The sequence below is a fragment of the Anolis sagrei genome, chromosome 1 (genome assembly GCF_037176765.1).
Source record: "Anolis sagrei isolate rAnoSag1 chromosome 1, rAnoSag1.mat, whole genome shotgun sequence".
In the NCBI taxonomy this organism is placed as follows: Eukaryota; Metazoa; Chordata; class Lepidosauria; order Squamata; family Dactyloidae; genus Anolis; species Anolis sagrei.
The window spans coordinates 195,746,386-195,771,843 of NC_090021.1; the positions used below are offsets into that span (position 1 = coordinate 195,746,386).

At 37.4% G+C, this 25,458-nt stretch overlaps 1 protein-coding gene across 1 annotated transcript in view; it reads left to right on the forward strand.

Annotated features, from left to right (window-relative positions):
* STK39 (serine/threonine kinase 39) overlaps positions 1 to 25,458 on the forward strand; it is a 152,236-nt gene that overhangs the window by 106,876 nt on the left and 19,902 nt on the right. Inside the window, exons 11-14 of the mRNA XM_060778477.2 lie at positions 10,022 to 10,144; positions 10,830 to 10,862; positions 11,740 to 11,802; positions 13,577 to 13,644. Of these exons, the coding sequence (XP_060634460.2) occupies positions 10,022 to 10,144; positions 10,830 to 10,862; positions 11,740 to 11,802; positions 13,577 to 13,644 (287 nt within the window). The remainder of the gene's footprint in view (positions 1 to 10,021; positions 10,145 to 10,829; positions 10,863 to 11,739; positions 11,803 to 13,576; positions 13,645 to 25,458) is intronic.

The window sequence follows — 25,458 nt, forward strand, 5'->3', positions numbered from 1 at the left end:
GGGAGCTACTGGGTTAATCCCTTGTGCTGGCAAGACTGCTGACCAAAAGGTCAGCAGTTCAAATCCGGGGAGCGGGATGAGCCCCTGTCTGTCAGCTCCAGCTTCCCCTGCAGGGACATAAGAGAAGCCTCCCACAGGATAGTAAAACATCCAGGCATCCCCAGGGCAATGTCCTTCCAGATGGCCAATTCTCTCACACCATAAATGACTTGCAGTTTCTCAAGTCACTTCTAACACAAAAATTAAAGATTTTCCTTAGACCAATGCAAATTGCTAATAAAAATAATGATAGAGAGATAGTTGGATAGATAGGTTGGTAGGCATTACATTGCCCTGCCACTATACCATTTAGTGAGACAACAATAAATAACCCTAACTGCCAAAGTAATTTTTAAAGTTATCATACCATGAAAGAGTATAATGATAACTCACAAAGTTACAGTTGTAATAAAAGCTTAGTTATACCTTTGTTACTGGGGAAAAGGATTAATAAAAGAATTTGTAACTAGTTACTTCCAAGCTCTAATTCCACTTCCCTCAAAGTCCATTGTGTGAACAATATGTATGCTTCCATTTTCTGTCTGTATAATCATACTATAATGATACATTTCATATAATTGTCAAATGTGAACAATATAGAGAGGGAAGCCCTTCATATGTCTTTCATTTATCATTTCAATTTTCTAATTTAATAAGGGGAAAGAAACCAGCATTTCACAATTCATTTCCAAAGTAAAATAACCAAGTACAGTAAAATAACAATTTAAATTTATTCTCTTCTTTAAATTACCTTCTCTCGCTCTCATAACTTTTACAGCTTATAACAAGTGGCGGAGTGTGGCATATTCACTCAAAATAGAAGGGACTTTTCATATATATATATAAATTCCCCTAAGTGCTTAATTAAATGGGATGATACTCATTTTTTTTATAAATACCTTTTATTGTAATGCAAATGTATTTAATTATAAGTGAACAAATGAATATTTGATGAGTTGCTTGTATTGCAACAATGGCTTCAATTTATGAATACTGTACTCTAAATTGATTTGCAATGTTTTAAATCTGAATGAGCCATGTTTCATAAGGCAAACTTGTTCAAAATTGTAGAGTATTATTAAAAATTCTTTTTCTTATCTTAAAATTAATTAAATTACAAATTTCTTTCCCAGTGGGTCTGGAGTTTTTGTTTTGAATGTGTTGGGGAATCTGAGCTGTTAAGTTCAAAAATAACCCTCAGTTAGGGTAATTCCACCAAAATATAACCGTGAGTAAACTCCATAAACTTACATGTGGTGAGAAGGGATAGCCTTCTATTCCTTAGGATGGCTCAGGATTACAGAGTCAGAACTTTGGTTCAAAAAATATTTATTGAAGTAAAAAAGAAATACATTCTTGATAGAAATGATCTTGGAGCTAACTAGCTTACTAAATCTCCTCTTCTAAGGAAGGTAAAAGGCAAAAAGTCCATGCCGCTACATTTTGCCTAGAGAGAGGCAAAATGTGCATCCTCAAAGGGAGAAAGAAAAGCAGAAGACCCTAAAATAGTGGAGACCACATGGTCAACCAAGGGAAGTTTAAGAGGAAGTTCACTCACAGAAATTCAATTACTACGTCATCAAAGGGGGAGGAGACAGTGTCTAGCAGTAAAGACAAAGCCCTTTTGGGAAGCATGCATAGGAATGTGGGGGAAGGAATCCTTCAGCTTAGCCATGTCTCTGGTTTAGCTACCCATTAAGGCCTAGAAACTTGGTGACACAAAAAGTCCAGGGATGAAAACCCAACAGAATGGTCTTACACTTTCTAATAGGAATTAGAAATTCTGTGGTATGTCATTTTCCAGTTACCTAGGAGTTGAGGTTTTTTTCTTTTGATGCCTTACAATTTTGTGGCTTTTCTGTTCATGGCCATGGTCTTCTGCCACATGATTGCATTGACTTCTCCTAGGTTTGATTCTCTGAATTTTTTTACTAGAACTTTGGCTGGCCCTAAACCAGCTGGCAAAATATTGAAGATTGATAAGGAAATGTATCCCAGGGCTTAGAAGCATCTATTGGCACCCAGTCTATTTCTGGGCCCAGTTGAAAGTCCTCAAAATATTAGGTCCAGGTTGCTTGAAAAATTGCCATTTCGAATGCATATTTGTCCAGATCCTAACATTGTCTCTTTTTTAAAAACAACAACAGCACGTCATTTCCACCCCGTTCCTACCTCACCACCTATAATAAACTCTATTCCCATATTTTCCTTAAAAAAGAAAAGACATTAAAAACACAACTCACTGTCCACCTTTTCAAACAAAGGTAACTAGTATATTATTACTAACATCATCTTCAAGATTTCTTTGAAATCCTGAGGCCAAAAGAGGTAAGGTGTGTGACAACCAAAGAGGGGTCTTAAACATGAAATAAAATATAGTAGCACCAGATTGTGGAAATGTTTAAAAGCAGTGCTTTTGGGTTGGAAACAATTTACAAGAAATGTTGCCCAAGGAATACCCAACTGTATTTACTCAATCTTCAAGGAGGCTCTTTCCGTGTCCCGCAGGCAGTGCAGTCGCTGTTGCCCGTTTTTGGTCAAAAATTATTTAACCGTTTGTGTTCCCTCTATTTTTTATCAGTTTTATACTTAATTGTGCAATGCTTTTGGCATGAAATAAATAAAACCGGATTGTGGAATGGTCTCCATGTTGAGACTGGCAAACATCTACACTTTCGTTTGCTTCTCTGTGCTGAGCCATCATAATCAAGGCTTTAAAAATATATTAGCTTTCTTTAAATAAGGTTTTAGTGTTTTCAGCTTCTTGCACCACTTGATGGTCTTCCTCTGGATTTAATCTGTTTATTGGTATTTATATTATGTTCTTATGTTTTGTGGTTTTAGTCTTTATTTTGTGAATCACCCAGAAAGTTTTTGTTAATGGGTATTACAAAAATAGATGTATTTGAAATACTTTTTTTCCTCAGCCTTCTATATGCCCCTACCTAAATGTCAAAATCTAGAATTCCATAGGAAGTTGCCATCATAATTCAAGTGGAATAAATGCTATAACTGAGTACTGTGAAAGGACCCACACATTCTTTGTATTGCATATTGTCAATTTGTGATGGATAACACTGAATCTAAATCATAAATAGCCAATTTGCTCTGTGTTTACTTCTCCAACTCTGCTTGACTCTCTTTACCTGCCAGTTGGAGAAAAAGAAATATTCTACCCATTGAGTAAAGAAGTGCAGTATGATATGAGATAAAATTACTGTTCATTTATTGTGGTGCTGGTGCAAGTTGGACTTTGGATTTCATAACGTTTTGTTGAACTGAGGTAGCACAAGCCCCAATATCAAATAAAGAAATTGCTCTTCTCTACCCTTCTTTCCAGCTCCCTTCCCCTTTGTGAGGTATGTGAAAGAGAGGAGGAAGCAAGCAATATTTTATGTGCAAATAACAAAAGACTTACAGCAGACTTATTTCACTGGTAAGGTGAAATGAGGCTCATCCAAGCTGAAACCCCTAAATATTAGTACAACAGTAGAGCACCGAGAGGCATACTTGCAATTAGTGTGAACAAACAAGCTCATATGCATTTTGTTATCTCTGGGCTTCTTAGTGTTTTGTCGAGTCTGCTATCTTGTGGTTTTGCCCCTTTTCAGACAAGATCTGTTGTAGACATCTAAATGAGAGTATATGCAGTTGTATTTACTGCCCCAAATTTTGTCTTACCTTCATATAAGCAGAACTAACCAATATGAGTTCATCAATAGTGCTATTTGGTACAAAATACCTGGCAGCTTCTAAAATATAAACTGTTTGACTTGTAACTAGAGTACAGCAATGGTGGGGTTTGAGAGAAAGCTCCCACACATCCAAATTTTGCATTAATTGTGTGGTTAACTTGCTTTTTGACACTTGTCATATAGAAGCCCCCCCCCCCCCCCCACCAGCTATCCCTCATCTGTCCAGCATTCTCTGGTCCAGCTGACATTCATGTTTTCTTCCTCCACAGCTGTGATGGTGTTGGCAACAGCTTGTTCGTTCTCCCCCTCCTACCATCCCCACATAAACAGCTTTCTGGATATGCCAAATTGCTTTTGTGTTAATTACAGTCCAAATGTCAGCCGTTCAAATTCATTTTTTTAAAAAAACTTACCTATTTTTTGTTTCAGTCATCTGGCGGATGCCCTCTAAAATGTGAAAAATGTGGCTTTTATAAGAGTGCAAGTTCTTTTTGTTTTCTCTGTTAAAGTTAGAAATAAGTGTACCTTTCATGCTGTCAACAGGTTTTTGTTTTTAGGAGTCAAAAAGACTAAATTAATAGTTTCTATTACCTTCCTTGTCATTCCCCTGCCTTCTGTCATAGTATTGTTAATTGTGCTACATGGTGTGATATATATACTATCACAAGTACTGTTTCCAGAACCACAGATTTCTAAAGCCAAGAGGACAGAAAGGGCAATGATTTCCCAGAAGTGGCTCTGCATTTTTTCAGACCCTGTGTCTCACCATCCTTAATAAATCCATAATGCTATTGCTGCCCTTTCCTTAGCCTTGTGGCAGCTATGATCACCCTGCTATTATCCATCTATTTGTAGTGCCACTTGTCATTTTATATTGTAGTGCCACTTGTCATTTTATATTCTTAGATTTCATGCTCCTCTTTTAAACAGAACTTACTCAATGCATTTGATGAGGCCATAATCCATTTGCTTGTCGATGATTGATTTTTATCTATTTTTTTAAATTCTATTTAAATGTTCATTTATGATGTTATTTTATATTGTATGGGACATTCAACGTCTGCCTTGTTTTGGAAGCCGCCCTGAATCCCCTTGGGGAGAGAAGGTGGGTTAGAAATATAATAATAATAATTATTATTAGTATAGTGGCCATGGCAGCTCTAGGTATCTTTCCAGAATAATAAAAATCACTTGTCAGCTAGTTATAAATGACACATTTGTAATAGGGTGGTACAATTTAGAACAGCGTTTCTCAAAATGGAGTGGAGTGCTTAGGGCCCTTCGTTTTTCCTGCTACTCCCCCTCGCCCCACTTCCCTAGCCACCAAAATACTTTTCAAAAGCCTTTTTTCCTCACCTTCCTCGCCATTCAGGTCCTTTCTGCGTCGCCTTGCTAGCTTCCAAAACCCTATTTCCCTCCCACCACCCATCTTTTTCTGGATAGCAGAAGGAGGTTGGACTGGATGGCCCCTCGGGTTGCTCCTATTATTATTATTATTATTATTATTATTATTATTATTATTGCTGGGTGGCTATCTGTTGGGGTGCTTTGATTGTGATTTTCTTTCATGACAGAAGAGGGATGGACTGAATGGCTCCGGGGGTCTTCCACTGAAATACCATTAAGTTTATGTTGATCAAAATGTTTGACCATGCCTGATATATATACAACCCCCCCCCCCTTCCACACATACACAACACACACCTACACATTTTGGGGGGGTTCCTCAAGAAACTTTTGCTTCACAAAGTGCTCCGTGGCCGAAAAAGTTTGAGAATGCCTGATTTAGAGATAGGGTAGTGGAGAACTTTAGTTTTGATAAGAATTTGCCCAAATGTGCAAATTTCATCCTATTTGGGATGAAAAGAACTTGAGATATCAAATGTGGGCAATACTAAAACTAACATATGTACCACCCATGATTTTGATTGCTTAACTTTATGAAGTCTGTGGCTGGATGTTTGTTTAGTCATCCATGTCAGCACTAAATTAACCTTGTTGTTTCTTCTTTAATAAACTAAACAATATGCTCCTCATCTGTAAAAGCCGTATGGCAAGCGGAAGCCACACCATGGTAGAAATAGCTGTATCTGTTGAATGTGTATAGTGCAAATTGACAAATCTGCATTATACATTTTAAGAATTTACTAGTTTCCTTTGCATCTGGGACAGAAGAAATCTGAAGCTTAAGAAATTTGAATTAGAGAGAAAGTGAAAATGAGAGGAAGCGTTGACTATTCTAGCAGCATTTTTATTCTGCTTACAGTATGGCCCCATATCCACAGGCCATACTTTCCTGATTTCATGTGAATATGTAAAACTGCAGACAACAGTGAACTTCTTGAAATAAATAACTTTTGGCCCACAAATACCACGGAGTTGTGCTGGAAGAACTAGAAAATGCCTAGAGAAGTTATATTTTGTCAAATGTGTGTAAGTAAACCCATGGATATTGGTCCTGTGGATATTGGGGGAGAGGAGTCATATGCCATTTAAAACATTTTGCCTTTCCTCCTGATAAGAGGAATCTCTGATAAAACAAGGAGAACATTGATGTTTATTTTAAAACAGGAGAATCAATATATATAATGCACCTTTTATAAAAGGTAATGGTGTTTTGTGAAGTTTTGAGTGGAGATGGGAGAAGGACTGGAGAAGTTCATGTTTCCTAGACCTCAGATATTGCTGTTTTAACTTCTACATTTCAAAGTAGAGCAAAGGGGAGAGTCACTCCCGCGAATATGTGGAGGACAACCTGTCATGGCAAATAACCTTCGTGACTCATGGCAAATAACCTTAGTGACCCTCATATCTTAGTTGTCTTCCATCTCATATAATATCATCCAAATGTTTTAAATTCTGTTAAAACCTGTCAGTTTTTTTTAATTCATGTCAAGCTATGCTTGGATGAGAGGAAGAAATTCCCAGAATATTAAAAAGCTTAAACAACAAAATCAATGGAAATACTTATCAAAGGCTAAAAACATTGAAAAACAAGTTAGAGGTGTAATTAGTTGAAAGTGAACAGAAACTGTGGGCATTGTGACTCTGTAAGGATATGAACCTCTGCCTTCTTGGTCAACATCCAAGTTTAATGGTGGTCTGACTGAAGCTCTCCAGTAGTTACTGAACTGCAACTCCCAGAATTCTTTTGAGTACACTGGCTATGGCTGGTAAGGCTTCTAGGGCCACAACAAATGGAAGCCATATTTTGTCAATTTCTGATCTAAATGCTGTTGCCTGTCATGATAATTCCAGCCTTGATCTTTGCTTGTATGCCATCACATATTTCAGATGTTGTTTTCATCTCACATTATTTGTGTAATCTAGCCTTCTGGAAACATAGCAACCGCCCACAGTACTGGTGGAATAACATTTTAAGAACATCTTTGTTGTAAACATGAGCTGTAAAGCCATTAGTGCATATAAATGATGTTGTGCATTCCCTCCATGAAGCCCAAATCTCTCCAGATGTGACCTCAGGTTGGCTCTTGAAAGAATAAATGAGATTTTGCTCTTCAGATCTCCCAATTAAAATGTGTTTTTTTTTCTTTTTGTTTCTCCTATGGATGTATCTAAAGGTAAAGAAAAGCTGACCTTGTACTAAAAAAAATGCATTAGGACAAATGAAATCATATTTATGTAAACAGAAATGCGATCTGTCTTACAAATTGACATGCTCATGCTCTTGCTACCATATTCAGAGCCTAGGAAAAGTTACATTTATGGACTGCAGCTCTCAGAATCTTTGAGCCAGCATGATCAAACCTGGGTTCTGAAGTCCAAGAAGATAATATTTTCCAAGCGCGGATACTGCAAATAATAGAGAAGATGCTTATTGTTGCTGCATGTCAGTTTAGCTCAAAAGTAGGAGTAACAATGGTGAAAAATTAAGTGTTGGTGGTACTTCAGGGATGTTGCTTAGTGTTGCTCTATGTTTGCTTTACATTTCACAGCAGACACTGGCTTTACGCTGGCTTAGCTTCAATTTTTGCTCATTTTGGCTAGCTAGCTTGAGATATTTGTTCAAAAGATGTGGTGTAAATACCAAAATGGGAAAAGCCCATGAGTTCTAGTTCAGGAGGGAAAAAAGGGGTAGGCTAATGGTAGTCCCTGAACCAGTGCCAGTCCTTGAACCATTGGCTGCTTGTTTGTGACAGGTTTCCAGGAAAGAATTGTAGTCAGTGCCATAAATATGCCATTCCTTGGCAGACTGGAAAACAGCAATGGCGGAGTCCTCACATTAAATAGCCCATAAGCTGGGCTAGGGTGCCCATATTCCCATTCTACAGTTGTCATGATTTTTAATTATTATGATTGAAAAAAAGCAAGACCCTTCTGAAAAAAAGCATTATAGGTTTGCTTTAGGGCCACTATAAGTTATAAGCTACTTGAAGACCCACAACAAGAAGAATATTTAGCATACAGTGGAACCATGTAACATTTTTATTACCATGTAATGCTTTATTTCATCCCACTTCTTTCTCAAAAAGTTTCTCAGTAAGCCTTTGGCAATTTTAGTTTTGTTTAGTTGAGTAGGGGAGAGATGGTGTTCTTATATGCCTGCTGATTACTGAGCAGTGTTCTTCATCATCTTGAAAATTCAGAAAATGTTGCCAGGAGAATTGGTTAACTCTATACCCCACACTGTTCTAATTAGGTAGGAGTAACTCATAATGAATGGGAAATGAATAGGATACTGAAAGTGTACTTTGATGGGTACTTTTTCAGATTTCATTTAAATAATTATGGAGTATATTGTATTGGTCTGAAGCATCTTTTCATGAATTTGCCCAACCAGAAAGTGTGTTGCTCAGATATGTTTATAACATACATATTCATATTTTTTTAAAAAAAAAAAGATATAAAATTGACAGGGGAGGGAAACTTATCGTTAACCAAGCTTTTTGTTAATCTCTTATATTCTCAGTATGTTCCCATCTCCATTGTTCCTGTTATCTATAAGAAACCAAGGATGCAATTAGTTTTGAAAAGAGGGAAGCCTTACATCTGTTTATGTACTGTTTGTCTCTGTCAGTTGTATAACAGCATTGAATGAGACCCCTCAGGATTATGTTGTTGTTGTTGTTGTTGTTGTTGTTGTTGTTGTTGTTAATAATAATTTTGTGGAAAAGGCAAACAAGAATAGTTTGGAAGGTAAAAAGAACACCTCAAAATGCTTCACCCTGAATTTTTTGTCTCTCTTTTTTTCTCCTCACCCTACATGCAGTCACGTGGGCGTGTGTAAAGTGAGGGAGAAATAATCGCGCTCATGAAATACGATTAAAAGACACTATTGTATGTATTAGAGAGCTTTTAAAATAATAATGAAACTGTCAAAGGCTTTCATGGCCAGAATCACTGGGTTGTTGTAGGTTTTTTCGGACTATTTGGCCATGTTCTAAAGGCATTGTCTCCTGACGTTTCGCCTGCATCTATGGCAAGCATCCTCACTACCTCTGAGGATGCTTGCCATAGATGCAGGCAAAACATCAGGAGAAAATGCCTTTAGAACATGGCCAAATAGCCCGAAAAAACCTACAACAACCCAATAATGAAACTGAATTTACAGATAGATCAGTTACAGAATTTGCTCCATGGTCTGCCCCTCATGGGGAGGAGATTACTGAAAGCCAAGCCATTACTCCAGCATCTTTGTAGTTTTTTCTATTTTTCTTTGCCAGGATTTCTGCTCAGGCAGAGATTTAGACCAGCATTAATATGTCTATTTGGAAACTGAAATCCTAATTTGGAAAAAAGTGAAATAAAAAGCAATTTTGGAACATCCTTGCTTCTTTCCAGAACTTGGGCATCAATAAATCATTGCTGACTTTAATGCTCCTGAAATGTATTCTCCACTGTAATAGTTGCATATTTAGCCAGGGTTCATTTCTCTTGGCTCTCAAAAGCGGTAGAAACAAAGAATCCAACTATTTCTGCCTGAGAAGACACTTGAAACGAGGCACTGGCCATGTTTTTGTTCTGAAGCCATATTATTCTGGATTAGCCATTATTATACCCTAATTTAAAAGCTTGACTCATCAGCCCCTGCTGTTAGTCCTTAAGAACTGGTTGGAAGACTTGAAGGTCGAATGGCTTGGAAACTGAAATACTTATCGTTTTTGCATGTCAGTCCAGAAAACTGATGACCCTATCTCAAATAATTGTTCTGGAGATTCCATAATCTATGTTTTTCACAGTTTAATTATGTATTTATCAAAGGTAAAACTGCAGGGCTGAAAATGAAAAATGCAATGGGGAAATTATAGTGTTCTTGTTTTTGTTAGGTCAGAAGAGTGCCGGGTTCCAGTGGCCATCTGCACAAGACAGAAGATGGAGACTGGGAGTGGAGCGATGATGAGATGGATGAAAAAAGTGAAGAGGGTAAAGCTGCTTTTTCCCAAGAAAAGGTGAACATTGGAAACTACTGAATATGTTCATGTATAATGTTAAACATATTAGTCAAAGAATTGACACAAAAACCAAGGTTGACTTATCCACAGGTCAGTGTAAATACTTTCCCTTAAGTCTTTTCAAAAAAGGTACCATCTCTGAGTAGAGTGGTGAAAATTATTATTATTATTATTATTATTATTATTATTATTTTTACTGACACAAAAAATACAGTATGACACATTATTATTATTATTATTATTATTATTATTATTATTATGTTCATTTATACCTTGCTTTTTCTTTCTACAAGGAGACTTAAAAGCAATAGTTTAGTCTGTTTTGGTAAAACCTAAAAGAAGCACTGACCTCCTCACTACCTCTCTTTCCACTGCAGTTCCAGTTTTGGCTTTTTTGAATACCTGGTGGGAATATGTCAGCAATCCCCCACAAAAATAATGAGAGACTAGAGGAGATTGGCACTGGGTCTTTCTCCTCTTTGTGGAACTACCTTCGATTTATCCACAGGTCATCTCAAAATCTGTAATTTTAATACCCAGACCTGTCCTTGACTTATACATGAAGTTGACACAGGTATCTGCAGTATAAGTGTTTCAGTAATGCCTATTGTGCCTAACAAATGTAATCAATCTTTGTTATGACACAGTCTGAAATTAGTAACTCCTGATTCTTCTCTTCTAGTCGCGAAGGGTTAAAGAAGAAGAGAATGCTGAGGTAAAAAAGAAGTGTTTACTTCTCTAAGTTTTGAGTGGGTGGGTAGCTTTTAATAATTCATCTGTAATAAAGCTGAAGTTAGGGAATTATTCAGCAGTACTTTAGAGTTCTGGGTTTGGTTTGCTCATCTACAGCACAGGAGCAGAATATATAAAACAAGAATGAGATGTAGATTTGAGTAAACAGTCATTGCTTTGTAAAAAATAGTTTGAAAAACTAACATGGTAAATAAACAGAGATGTTGCCATACTTTTGTTGATGCTTAATGCAATGCTCTTATTAGCTTAAACTAAGCTTAAATTTATTTAGATTTCACATACCACTTACTCTAACTGTCCCCCAAATGATTTGAAAATTTAAAATTTGTTAACATGATGTAAATAATCCTTTTAACATATCAAAATATTACTTTTTTACTGTTCTTCTTTCCCTCTGCTCCCTTTGTTTTAGAGGGTTTTGAGGGATAAATTATGGGAGGTGCTAGTGATAATTTTGCAGAAGGAAGGGGAGATTTTGAAAAATAGCTTTCATTGCCTTGCCACTTATGAAAATCTCTGCTAGATGAAAGAACCTTCTTTGACCAGAAGAGCAGAATTTGATATAAACTTAAAAGCAATAGTTTAGTCTGTTTTGGTAAAACCTAAAAGAAGCACTGACCTCCTCACTACCTCTCTTTCCACTGTAGTTCCAGTTTTGGCTTTTTTGAATACCTGGTGGGAATATGTCAGCAATCCCCCACAAAAATAATGAGAGACTAGAGGAGACATGAGTTTAAACATGAGTTTTTTTCTCATGTTTAAAAATTATTTCTTGTGCTTGTTGGTGTATCAGTGTGTGTGTTTCATGCTTTTAAAAAGTTTTATAATCTTTTAAACAGATTTCCATGAATTCCAGCAATATCCCTGATCAAATACAGAATCTGTCTATAAAAGGTTCTCAGGTACTCTGTCTATTAAAGCTATATGTGTTAGAGAAATGGATTTAAGAACTAGTCAAATTGGTGGGGCTGTGCACATTCAGATGTAATGGCTGTTGGAGATGGCAACCTTCTCAAGCCTCATCTATTGAATGTTATGTCTGTTTATAATGTGTTGTTTTATTTCCCGAAGTGTATGTCTTGTTTGGTTTGCAGTTTCTTTAGCTCTATGTACTTGAAGCAGTGGGAGGGGCTGCAGATCACATGACCGTTTAGAATGCAGTTTTAAACATGATGACAGTTGAGGAATGATAGTTAAGGCTTGAGTCAATTAAAATACAGAAGTCAGTGTTAGAAGTTAGAAGACAGTTAAGCCTTGAGTCAGCTTAAATACAGAAGTCAGTTTTCATTCAGATGTTAGTGTAGGAAGTTAGAAAACTGTTGATGCTTGAATACTTCAAAAGTAGACTCTTATGAAAGAGAATTGTACAGAGTAATTTAGTTTTTGAAGAGACTGTTAAAGAAAAAAGTTAAATATACAAACTGAACATGTTAACATTTAACCTGACAAGAAATGTACCTGTATATTTAAATACAACAAGTTATGAGTAAAACAAACTTGTTATTTTAAAAGAAGTCTTCTTGAATATTTGTCTGCAGATAGCATTGAATAAAAACAAGATATTTACAACCCCAGCGATCATCCATTACTCAATAAACTAAAGGATCACTGTTTTCTAATCGGTTTTTTAAAGTAACTGCTTCACTGGGAAACAGTGTTTTCCCTTCCCAGGATGCTTGTGCCCTGCTTTGTGCTGGTCAGTGACCATAATAATATTTAGTTTTGTATTGTATTTTACTAAAGGAACACCTCCATAACTCTGCTACCCAATAGGTTATGATCCTAACAGATCATAATCCATAATCCCCAATAGGTTGTGATCCTAACAGGTCATCATCCCATTATCCCATTAATGGCATGTGTTGATGTGGTCTTGGGATCACATCCTCACCATACAGTTCATCCCACTGTTATATAAGACAACTTTGTTCCCAATATTTACTGAATGATCAGTTGTGATATCAACCAAAGCGAGATGTGAATATCCTCCTTCAGAAAAAAAAATGCAGACCTGGGTCCTCATTGTATCAGTTACTATATCAGTAGTGATTTTTCAGCTAATCTTAAATTTTACAGGATGGAAAAACTGTTTGTTTTCTTTTGTGTTTGGTGAGGTGCAATACTTTGTTAAACCAGCATTCAGTAGGATAGATATGACCATGTTAAGATGACGCGATATATGGATGTTGGATTATGACACTCGAATCTCCACTTGGCCATAGATACTCGCTGAGTGATCTTGAGTAAGTCTCAATCTCCAGCTCAGAGAAAAGCAGTGGCAATTTGAACAAATAGCACTAAAAAAAAAACCATGATAGGGTCACTTAGGGTCTCCGTAAGTCAGAAATGACTTGAAGGCACATAGCAACAACAACAAAGCTGGATGTTCTGAAACAAAAAGTCCTTAATGTTCAGTTTATCAGACTGATCTGGGCAGTAGACTTAAACTGATTGTCCCTGGCTGCTTAATCTATCTTATTTCAATATTTTGAGATTGATTGTTCTTGGTTAAATATTCTGTCGATATGTTAAGCTTTTCTGTGTAACATTAACGGTTACCAGTCAAATGGAGTAAGTTCCTTAGAATGGATTCTGCCTTGATTTATATAATATTAAACCATTTTTAGGAATAATATGCTGTACCCCCCTCTTTTTTTTACCCTTTTTAAAAACCAGACTCGACCTGCTGTTAGCAATGAATGTGGTGAAATTCCGTGTGCTGTGAATCTTGTTTTAAGACTAAGGTAAGAAGCTCCTTTTGTTTATTTTTCATATTTCCCTCTGACATGGTCAGTTCTCTTATCTATTATTCCTCTTGTTAAACTTTTATAATATTAGCAAAAAAAATAAGTGTTAACATAGTCACTCTCCCAGTATGACCAATATGAATGGTGTTCCCATGACTAATTGCTCTCTTTTAATTGCTTAGGAAAATAGGAGTTAGAGGAGAGGGGAAAAAAGGAATACTGAATATGAATGTAGCTTCAGGCTAAAGGTACCCTTCATTAAGTATTTTCTTTTTTTCCCTCCTTTTTCATTCTGTTGCAGAATCACAGTGAGAGATTTTTAATGAGTTTCTTTCACACTTCAGCAGTCAACCTCTGACGGAAATAAACCATGGCTGTAATACAACTTGCCTGCTCAGAGCATTTTTACTGGGCAGGTTTGATCAGCCACATGAGGGGGGAAAATGACTGATATATTTTCAAAGAACTTTTAGCCTTTTAGAAAATGATACAAATAACAGTGTCAGGCTTCATAGTTCTTTGGAAGTAGACAAGAGTTCATTTCCATTTTTGAGGAAATGAGTTTGTAGCCTATTAATTGCTTCTTAAATAGAAAGTTTTTTTGGTGGCCTAATTAATTTTCACCGAGCCAACTTAACATGCTTCTCATGCAGTTCTATTCTAGTTTTTCCTCTGACCTAAGCTAAAATGACTTGGAAAATTGAAAAAAAGTCTTCAGAGTTGATCTTCAGAGTCGATTTCTTCTTTGATTGGAAAGAAGTGGTAATATCCCCCCCTCTTGACATCATGAAAAGAGTTCCTTCTTGGAACTGAAGGTTTATTGTAGATCACTACAAAAGCAACTGCCTAGCTTTTAAAAACATTTTAAGGACCTTCCTTGCTTCTCATGTGTTGCGCAGTGTGGCTGTGTGCAAGTGCTCAGAGTCCAGCTTAGGCCTGACTCCAGTTGTATTATTTCATTTACAGAAGCTCCTTGTGTCCAGAGTCAGTGTAAAGCAGTGGTTCTCAACCTGTGTGTCAACCTTCAACTCCCAGAAATCCTAACAGCTGGTAAACTGGCTGGGATTCCTGGTAGTTGTAGGCCAAAACACCTGGGGACCCTCAGGTTGAGAACCACTGGTGTAAGGGAAGAATGCCGTGTATTTCCCTTTGGATAAGAGGCTACACAAAGCAGATTGTGTGTAGACTCTATCTTTTGCATTTAGGATTTTCATACTGAAAACTGGAGCAGGCTCCTGTACCTTGAATAGCTGTACAGAAAGGGGACTTTCTGTGAGTGTTCTTTGTCATGCAAAAGCAACACCACTTCTATACAGCCAACGCTAGTTACACTAGCTATGTTTTTTACATCATTCCATCATATTGGATCTGATTTCAGTTAGCAGGTACTAAGATAAGGGCTTGTTTTGTTTTGAACTGTTTGTGTTATTCTCATCTAGCCTTGTGAAAGAAGGAGTTGGATGTTTTTCATCCCTGTCAGAGCAGATGAAAGTGTTCTAATAATGTTCATAGCTTCTGTATTTCACCATACAGTCTACTTCATGTAATAGTTTCTATTGCCATTTGTGCAAGTCAGGAACTACATGAAGAGGATTAAAAAAAGCATATCTAGGCAATTATGAGGTTGATCTCCTTCCTCTTACATTTGACATGAAGTCTTTCGCAACCACCATAAGAATTGAAACCTCAACTGTAGCATGTCCATAATGATATACTGTTAACTTGGCAACATACTAGAATGTTCAATGGGAACACTTTGTCTAGTCATCCAAATTCCACAGATTTTTTTTCAATGTAACACTCTGTCTGCTACTCAGTCTCATTCCTGAACTGGATAGAGGGTGATATTCTCATATTTTGCCATCCCCCTGTTCCTCCACTCTATCTCTTCTAGCACTTCCAGATAATGAGTTGTTGTTGTTAGTAGTAGTTTGCTGGCACACAGTTTTTGTTTTTGTTTTTTTAAAAAAATACATATGGCGGTACAACCTTTACATCTGGTTTATCTGTTCAAATACTTGGGGGCAAGGGTAACTCTGCCATAAGTAATGTATATGCAAAAATAACTTGACTGAAACCACATGCTCCCTCCACAAGGAAATCTTAGCAGTAGCTGAGTTGGTGCAATCCCTTAAGGCAGTGCTTCTCAACCTGTGGATCTCCAGATGCTTTGGCCCACAATTGCCAGAAATCCTATCCAGTTTACCAGCTGTTATGATTTCTGGGAGTTGAAGGCCAAAACATCTGGGGACCCACAGGTTGAGAACCACTGCCTTAAGGACTTTTCTACCTGGGCAGCTGGTGCTTGGAAGAATACTCTATCACATGCTAGGAGTACATTTTCTGTGTTGCTGTGATTTGGATTCATTCATTTTTCACAATCCTCCTCCTTCCTTACATGACTGGTGAAGATAAATAGGTTAGCATCTACTACAGCATTTCTCATCTTAGAAAAATACAGTCCTGACCTCATGGAATGAAGAGCAGGGAAGTAGCTTGGAATGCACCTAAGTCTTTGAAGTTGATTAAAGACTTTTGGTTATAACAAGATAGAGAGTGTCTTGAACCCAGTAGAGCTATTATTGTGATGATGATCCCATAGTCTAGTTGCTAAATGTGAAAATAGATGGGCATCATCTACAGATAGTCCATATAAGTTAGTTGACACATTGTTGTCCATTCTTTATTCCAAGAGCTCAGAACTGTGCTTTAACATCTTGGTATCTTTTTGAGGTAGGCTGTGCTTTAATTGTGGTGGCAAGTAGAGTGGGGATTTGAGACTAAGTTTGCCCACACTCACATCCACCACTCGGTTCTGCATTATAGCATAGTTCTTAGGAGTTATTTCCTATCTTTACACCCCAGTTGGTTACAGCTGTTACACGAGAATAGGCTCCATTAAACCTAGTGAGAATTACTTCTGAGTAAATATGTTTTGGAGTGCTTTGTTGGTTTTGTGTTTCATTCTCTTTTTCCCTGATCCCAGAATAAAACTATTGGAGCTCTGCTTGAAAGAGATTTAATTTTACTATAACTCCTTTGTGGCTCTTATAAATTCTTGGTTTCTATAAAACTCAGTGCACGTTATTCTTCTAGAAGGAAAGGTCAGGCAGTATTTCTATACCAGCCAAATTTACAGTGGCAGTCCCAGATAAAGGATTGTGTTTGTGCTACTTCTATGTAAGTTAAAGATAAATGTTCTGACTATGGTAGTACTTCATAACTTAATTTACAGATGATGGGATTTGTCTTTCTTTTTTTTGTTTTCAAAAAAGCAGTAGTAAATCCATTTACCACAAACAAATCCTGAGAGCAGAGTAAAGTTTAACTTGTCCAGAAATTGTAATCAGTATCTTTCCTGCTTTTATTTTGTGCCATGCTCATGAAATGCGGTTGCTTTGTAATGTGCTACATTGAACTGATGTTAGCACAGTGTTTTTAAACAACCAAATTCTCTTTGGATTTATGGTGGTAATTGTCACAATTTTCTGGGCCAAGAAAGCTCTTAACACTACCTGTTGAGCTGATGGCTACATTTAATTCTTGATAGGATCTGTAGTGGACATTCAAATAGATAAAAGATCATCAAACCAACTATTGCCAGCTACTTTCTCCTGTGGAAGTCTTCAGATGCTGTTCTTAGTCTCCATATAAACAAACACACAAAAAAGGGGAAGACATAATTTAGAGATGAAAGCTGGTTGGAGATGCCATAACTTTAAAAAATTGCTTTATTCCAAAAAATTGCTTTTAAACACAGTAGTTTATAGTTAAAGCATAGAAAGTGAGAAACCTTCCTAAAGACATTGACTACACTCTAAGACAATGGTTCTTAGCCTATGAGTCGCCAGGTGTTTTGGCGTACAACTTCCAGAAATCCCAGCCAGTTCACCAGCTTTTAGGATTCCTGGGAATTGAAGGCCAAAACATCTGGGGACCCACAGGTTGAGAATTACTACTTTAAGAGAAAAAGTTCAGTATCTGGTATTATTAGTGTGCTGGAATCATCTTTGACTTCTACTTGTTATTTCTTTCAATTCCTTGGGTTTTAAATAAATGTCAATGTTTACAGAGCCTAGATGCATACGTTCTTTTGCACATTGTAAGATAAAACATATGATTAATGCTTCTTCCCCAAGTGGATTTCCATGAGGAGGTCCTTTTGTGAAACTCATAAACACTGTGAATCTCATAAACTGATAAACCAATTTGGCATAAATTTCATGTTCATTATAAGGCAGAGTTTTTAAATGCTTGATTTAATTGTCATCTATGCCTCTTATCTGTCTGATTGTCCTTAAGGCTGTAGTCTTAAATGTGTGTCCATATTACATTACACCTTAAGAATTTCTGGTAACTGAGAAGATTTTAAATTGTAAATTAATGCAACTGCAAAGTGTACAGTGATCAACTGAAAAAAATTATCTTTAGCCTTCAAGCACTTGCATGAAGTCTATTCAAAAGTTGTGCATGAACAGAAATTACCTGTTCCTGTTCTGAAAATATTTATAGAATATTTGTACTGCAACATTAATTGCATGGCTTTGTTTATATCAGGCATGGGCAAACTTCGGCCCTCTAGGTATTTTGGACTTCAACTCCCACAATTGTGGAAGTTGAAGTCCAAAACACCTGGAGGGCTGAAGTTTGCCCATGCCTGATTTATATGCTTTTTCTTGGTAGCCTGAGCCTTGCACAAGAGGAGGACAATATGCCAAGAGTTCTCACTACATTTTTTGAATGTAAAGCATTCATTATTCCAAATCAGCTTTTGATGGTTTTATAGATCTAAAAGGTATCTTATCTAGAATATAATTAGTGTTTTTGGTGCAGAAGCAAACACAACTAACACTTGCTGATTTAATCAATTGTATCTGTTTTTAGAGCTGGTTTGATTGTTCACAGATTTAATTATCATGTTCTCTCCAGGAACCTCTAGGTCATCTAGTGTGGCTCTATGGTCAACTTCTACTCAAAGATGATAATAGAGTCAGGCTGGAGGGCCCAGAAATTCCTCTCTAAGGCTCTCTAGGTCCAAAATTCAGTTTGAAATACGTTTTCTAAAAGTCTTCTTTTGGAAAGATATGAAATGTTCTTCCCTAGAATGTCTGCATTCTCCATGTTGGATAGATACACAATTTGATATGATGGTAAGGTAAGGTGCTGGTATAGAATTATTTTTGTTTCTATTCCAATTTGAATGTGAATAGACCTTAGGGAGAAGAAGGTAGCAGATCTTTTCATTATGTGTTTACTGATATGGTTGATTCCTTTTTCTCTTTGTAATTAGTAATTTCATTAAGCTGCTATATAGTTAGATCATGTCTTTTCTCCATGGTTTAAAGTGGGTTTAATATCAAGTTGCTCTGAAGCTGATAATCAGAATTTCCTGGAACTGATAAAATTGGGAACTGGTTAATTAGAGATCTGCTGGTTTGATTACTCATGCTGTGAAGGGGCTGTAGGGTGGTAAAATAGTGGTTATTAAGTCAATATATGATTGCCGTGATTCAGCTGCTGAAATGCAGTTTTGAGCAGGAGTACAGACTGTGCTGCAACCTGCATTTTAGCCCATAGCTGTAGGAATGAGATGTTTTCAGAAGAAATTTCAGCATACGAAAATATCAAAAATATATTACATATTTTCAGATGACTCCTTTACAAATTCATCATGATGACTGAAATGAAAAACCTTTAGCAACTTGGCAAATGTTAATGAAAGTTATTTTCTATACACTTTCATTTGACTTCTACAAAGCCTCCCTTCCTCTCCCCCCATTCAGGTATATTGCATCATTTTTATCAAGGTTTCCCTGAACAGTAAAACTTAAATCAAACCATGATAACTTATCTCATAGTAAAATTGACTTTCTGGCACTCTATCAGTAAATCACTATCCACAGAGACAGTGAACTCATTATAGTAGCCTTGAAAGAGAAGTTGGAAGAACTCTAAAAGATTAATTTAATATTTTTTCATCTTCTGTTTTTGGATGGGGGCTTTTTAACCATCTAAGGGTTAATACAGTAGGTAGTCTCCAGAAATATTATAGAATCATGGGCACTCTTTTTATCTTTGCCATCATTTCTAAATTGAGAAGCAGAACAAAGGAAGTTAAATGTCATTGGCTTTTGGAATAAAAAAAAGGAAAGGTAGAGCTTAAAGCAGTACCAATCAATAGAGGAGTGCAGTTTTGGAGTCCATTTTTGCTAACCCCTCATTTTGTTTACTGGGAAGTTACTTGAATTGGAAAGAGTGTTGCCGTTTTCATTTGGCAAAGATTCAGACCATTGGCTACAATGGGAAACTTTAAAGGTTCAATCCTCAGTAATTTTAAGGCCTATCTGCATGAAACCTACCTTAGTTTGAGACCCCATTTATGACTGCAGGTTTGCCAAGTTTCAAAACAATCCACCATTCTACTGTGTTTTTTAAAAATATATTTTGAGTTTTTACCATAATTTTTTTAAAAAATAAGACAAACCACAAGAGAGGGTTCTGGGAATTGTAGTCTCCAGTTGTTTCCATTCTCAATTAATCATTGCATAGGTACAACCAGGCTTTTTATTGGCTGAGAAACAGAGAGAGAGAGAAATTTCAACTCCCATCATGCTCAGAGGGAAACTCAGAGACTTTTCAATGCCCGCCCCATGCAAGTGCTACTGAGAAAGCAAGTTCCCAGCAGGGGCCTCTCTAGAGGAGGAGGAGGAGCCTAGGAAACTTTCCAAAAAGAAATGGGAAGACACTGCCGCTGAGGTAGAAAAGGATGCTGCAATAATCCCATCTTCTCCAGGAGCCCTGCAGCAGAGCCTTGCCTCAGGTATATTGCAGACTTAACTCCACCCTCTCCAGTAGCCAATAAAATCTGTCTCTTTTGGCCAGCTTTTTGGTTCCTTCATCCTCGTTCTGTTTATACGAAATGGACCATTGAGTATTACAAATAATTTTCGTTCAAACTGATTTGGGCCCAACCCTACTGATCAAACTGGTGGTCCTTTGACTGGGACTCATCCCTGACCCATTGTCTGCTAGTCCCTGGTTTAAAGGAACTGCTTTAACTTACTGTTTCCCACTTGCTTTATTCCATCATTCAGCTAGCAAAAAACTGTGTTTTTATCTAGGTAACAGAAGCAATTGGTATGCCCAGTAGAGGTGATTTTATGAAGCAGATGTGAGGAGGAATAGAGAAATGGCTTGAGTTCAGAAAAAGTTATGGTGGCATGGGTAACTAGAAACTGTTTTCCCACTCCCTCGTGATCCAATCTGTTTGTCATTCTGCTTGCTTTTGGAGTAAGGAAAGCATCCAATTACCCTTTTGCTTGACGTTCAGGAGTCTACTTATAGGGGGCAAAAGAAGGGCAGTGCTCCCCAAATAAGAAATTTTTCCCCCTCCCAAAAAAAATAAATCTTCAGTACCTAAATTTGCAAAGAAATGTGATCTCACCTGATCAAGGAGCCCCTAAATCAAGATATACCACAAATTGTAAATGCTACAGATCATTGGCAGACTTTGGAAGTACTCAAGACATTAGTGTACTCTGATTAGCTATCCTTCATCATAACAAGTCTCTGCTGTTAAGAATCCTTAGGCACTGACCATGCCAAATTGGGGTGACTTGATTAAAATTATGTTTTAACATTTTTGAAATTAGTAAGACTAAATGATATCGAAACCAGCATTATGGAATCTTAGCGCTCTTGAACAAGCCAAAGTAATATCTACAGGCGATCTGCCACCTTCAATCATGGAGAAAAGCCATCATCGTAAGTGGATAATTTGGAGAAATTAGAGCTTTCAGATCCTGACCCCCTTTCCATGCCATAATTTGAATAGTTGGAAAAAAGTAATGATGATGAAAAATGAGAATGAGTCAGCATTATAGTTGAGAGCCCACATTATATGATCATATCTCTACTACAAACCTGTATCATTTTTGTACTAGTTTTGGACTAATTGTGGATTTTTCACAAAGTCTGAGATTGGAGTTAAGAACCACCCAACTTTCTAGTAGAAGCACAGTTTATGGTAGGTGTGAGTGGACTCAAGAAGTTATTAAATAAATTTAAGTGTGAGGTATACATTTCTCTCAGCATTTTCAAAGCCCTCATATGTCTTTGCTAACATTGCTGTGAAATACAAATGTTCGTGTGTGTGACGTAATTTCTGGAATCTATTTAGAATGGGCTGGAGATCCCATAAGTGGATTACTGCCTTGAAAAGCTGACATTGATCAGTGGTCATTCTGGGTAATAGCCTTTTCTGTCGAAATGCTCTTGGATTTCTGCCTGGACATTTGTGTTAGTAGTTGCGTTTGAGAGCCAAAGTCTTATTTTGTGACTGCATTGACTGGACGTTGTCAGAATTTCCTCCCTCCTTCTATCCTATGCATTCCTTTCAGATTGGCTCTTATGTAGTTCCAATGGAAGGGAGCATGAGGACCGTAAAATAGCTTTCCATCTGCGTGAGGCTCCACTGAATGAGAAAACCTTCTGATGACAGCAAGAAAGGCATATGGGATTCAAGCTCATTTTTTTCTCTATGATAAATTTAGCTGGTTGGTTGTTAATCTCATTTAATAACATCTTGTAGATTGCACAGCAATCATAAAGGCAGTATGTGATTTTATCCATGGTTTGTGGCAGTGCTCTTGTTGTTGTGCTGTCACTTAGTGTTGATCACAAGTGGGCTTGTTTTCAGAAGTCACTCCTAATAGGAGGGAAAGCTGAAAACATTTGTTTATATTTTATTCTTTTCAACTTCATTCATGCAGTTGGAGCTAAATGGGTTGACAGAGATGAGGGGAAGAGCGACTGTATTTTTGCGCTAACAATTCAGAAAACTCTTGACGCAGGGAAAAATTTGCCTCCGGCCGAGGTGCTATGGCTACTCTTGTTGATGGGTTCAATCACAGCGATGCAAGTATCGCTTCCAGCTGAGTGAGAGAGTTAACGAGTAGAGAGATTCATAGCAAGCGCAAGCATATCTTTTCATTTAATTGGTGGTTCTGTCTCCTGAAATGATGCCATCTTTTCTCGAACTACTTATTTACTCAGAGTGTTCCTAGATAATAAAAATACAAACAGTAAGTGCTGTTTTCAAGTACAAGTGTAGAATTAGCTCACTGGGGAATTTTATTGTTTTGTCTATAGCACAGTAACAATCAGCAGCTGCAATGCGTACCCACTGCTGTCCCCTTGTAGGGTTGCCATCCATGTAAGTGGCAAAGGGGATCATTGTGTTCTACTCTTAATTGCAGTTTTTAAAGATTTACCCATCTTATCTTTTATAGGGAGTGTAACAAGTAAAATGTTTACTATACCATCTTGAGCATTAGATTGTGTATTTCACTTGCCTGAAGACTCTGGGCTAGAATTTGGCCTGTTTTAGGTTGCTGGCAAGTACTAGCTGTGAGAGTTTAATGACACTATTGTTTCCTACTCTTCGTGCCTTTATTTCTCTGTGTGTTCCCTTATTTTTATGCCCAACAGTTTTTTTCCAACATGCCTATATGTTTCTCTGAATGCATGTTGCATTAACTCAAGCCAGACTGACTTCTGAAGAGTAATGTTTATCATTTTAGCCACTTACTGCACATTTTTCAGCGATGTGCATACACCTGCAGCCTTAATGGCGCAAAAGGTATGCAGCCACAGACTATATCCTACATGTGCCAGATACACTGGACATGTCTGGAATATTATGGATTGGACAATGTGCTCATATTTGCTGGTTGATCACTTCCTCTGGGAGCTGGAATGGCTTAAACAAATAATGGACTTTCTCCCTGTGGCTTCTTTAATATGAGTGCTGAACCTGGCAAGACTTTTCTTTCCCCTGAGGGAAGGACACAGAAACTGAACCTACAGCAAGCCACGAGCCCTTCTTTGATTTGCCAAGGAAACTGTATGCCATGGTGCTAGATTTAGATGTCACAGTAAACTAACTACAATTGGAAGGAATGTGCTTTGTTTAGCCATTCCCACAGCAGTGCTAATAAGTCACAGTTCCTCTACAAACCTGCCTCATCATGACATTCAAATCAGTTCATTATATGGCATACTGTCTTTAGAAATTACCATATTTTCTCGATTCTAAAACATCATTGATTGTAGTTAGCTAACTAATTTCAGTTTGCATCTTACAATCAATTACAAAAAAAACCCCATAAGGCACACCTGCAGTTCTAAGACTCACTACATCTTTTTGTTGTTGTTTATTTGTTCAGTTGTTTCTGACTCTTCATGACTTCACGCCGGAGCTCCCTGTCAGCTGTGGCCACCCCCAGCTCCTTCAAGGTCAAGCCAGTCATTTCAAGGGTAACATCCAACCATCTTGCCCTTGGTCGGCCCCTCCTCCTTTTTCCTTTGATTTTCCCCAGCATCATTGTCTTCTCTAAGCTTTCCTGTCTTCTCATGATGTGGCCAAAGTACTTCATCATTGCCTCTAATATCCTTCCCTCCATGAGCAGTCGGGCATTATTTCCTGGAGTATGGACTGGTTTGATCTTCTTGTGGTCCAAGGCACTCTCAAAATTTTCCTCCAGCACCATAGTTCAAAATTGCCTATCTTCCTTCGCTCAGCCTTCCTTATGGTCCAGCTCTTGCATTCATAGGTTACTATGGGGAACACCATTGCTTTAACTATGCGGATATTTGCTTATCAGTATGATGTCACTACTCTTAAGTCTTTATGGAGTTTGGTCATTGCTCTCCTCCCAAGAAGTAAATGTCTTCAGATTTCCTGGCTGCAATCTGTGTCTGCAGTAATTTTCACTATTAGAAATACAAAGTCTGTCACTGCCTCCACATTTTCTCCCTCTGTTTGCCAGTGATCAATCAGTCTGGTTGTCATCATCTTGATTTTTTTATGTTTAACTGCAACCCAGCTTTCTTCTTTTACCTTGGTTATAAGGCTCCTCAGCTCTTGCTTGCTTTCAGCCATCAAAATGGTATCATCTGCATATCTAAGGTTGCTAATGTTTCTTTCAGCAATTTTAACTCCAACCTTGGATTCATCCAGCCCCGCATGACGCATAATGTGTTCTGCATACAAATTGAATAGGTAGGGTGAGAGTATACAGCTCTGCCATACTCCCTTCCTAATCTTGAACCAGTCTGTTGTTCTGTGGTCTTTTCTTACTGTGGCTACTTGGTTGTCTCCTGTTTTCTCAGGAGAGAGACAAGGTGACTTGGTATCCCCATACCACTAAGAACTTGCCACAATTTATTATGATCCACACAGTCAAAGGCTTTAGAATAGTCAATAAAACAGAAATAAACGTTTTTCTGAAACACCTTGCCTTTCCCCATTATCCATTACCACATCTTTAGAGATGTTTATATGCTGGAGAAAATGTGTTTTATAATCAATGAAATATACTATTACCTTTATGGAAGAAGTTTCATAAAGTTCAACATCTGCCAGTCCAGTTGCACTTGAGTCTTTTTTTAGGGCTTTTCTTAAGCATTAGGTTGAACTGTGAGGAATGGAGTTCCCATGGTTTTGAGCACTGTGGTTCTCCATTTGTTCCTATGGTTTAAGTCTGTTCTGAATGGATAGGCTAATAACTCCCTTGTCTTGGATGATGTTGGTTTAGTCATTTATTTTCCATGATGCAGTAAACATTGATCTGCCAGGTAAGTGCAGAGGACCGCTGCACTAAATAACCCTGCCACTGTCTTGTAAATCAGATGACTTTTGCTTAATTGAATCCTGCACTTGGATATATGACTTGTGATAAGATTATTTCATACTGCCTTCTTTACCTTTCTCCACTACACAGAATAGTCACAATTTACTGCATTGATTCA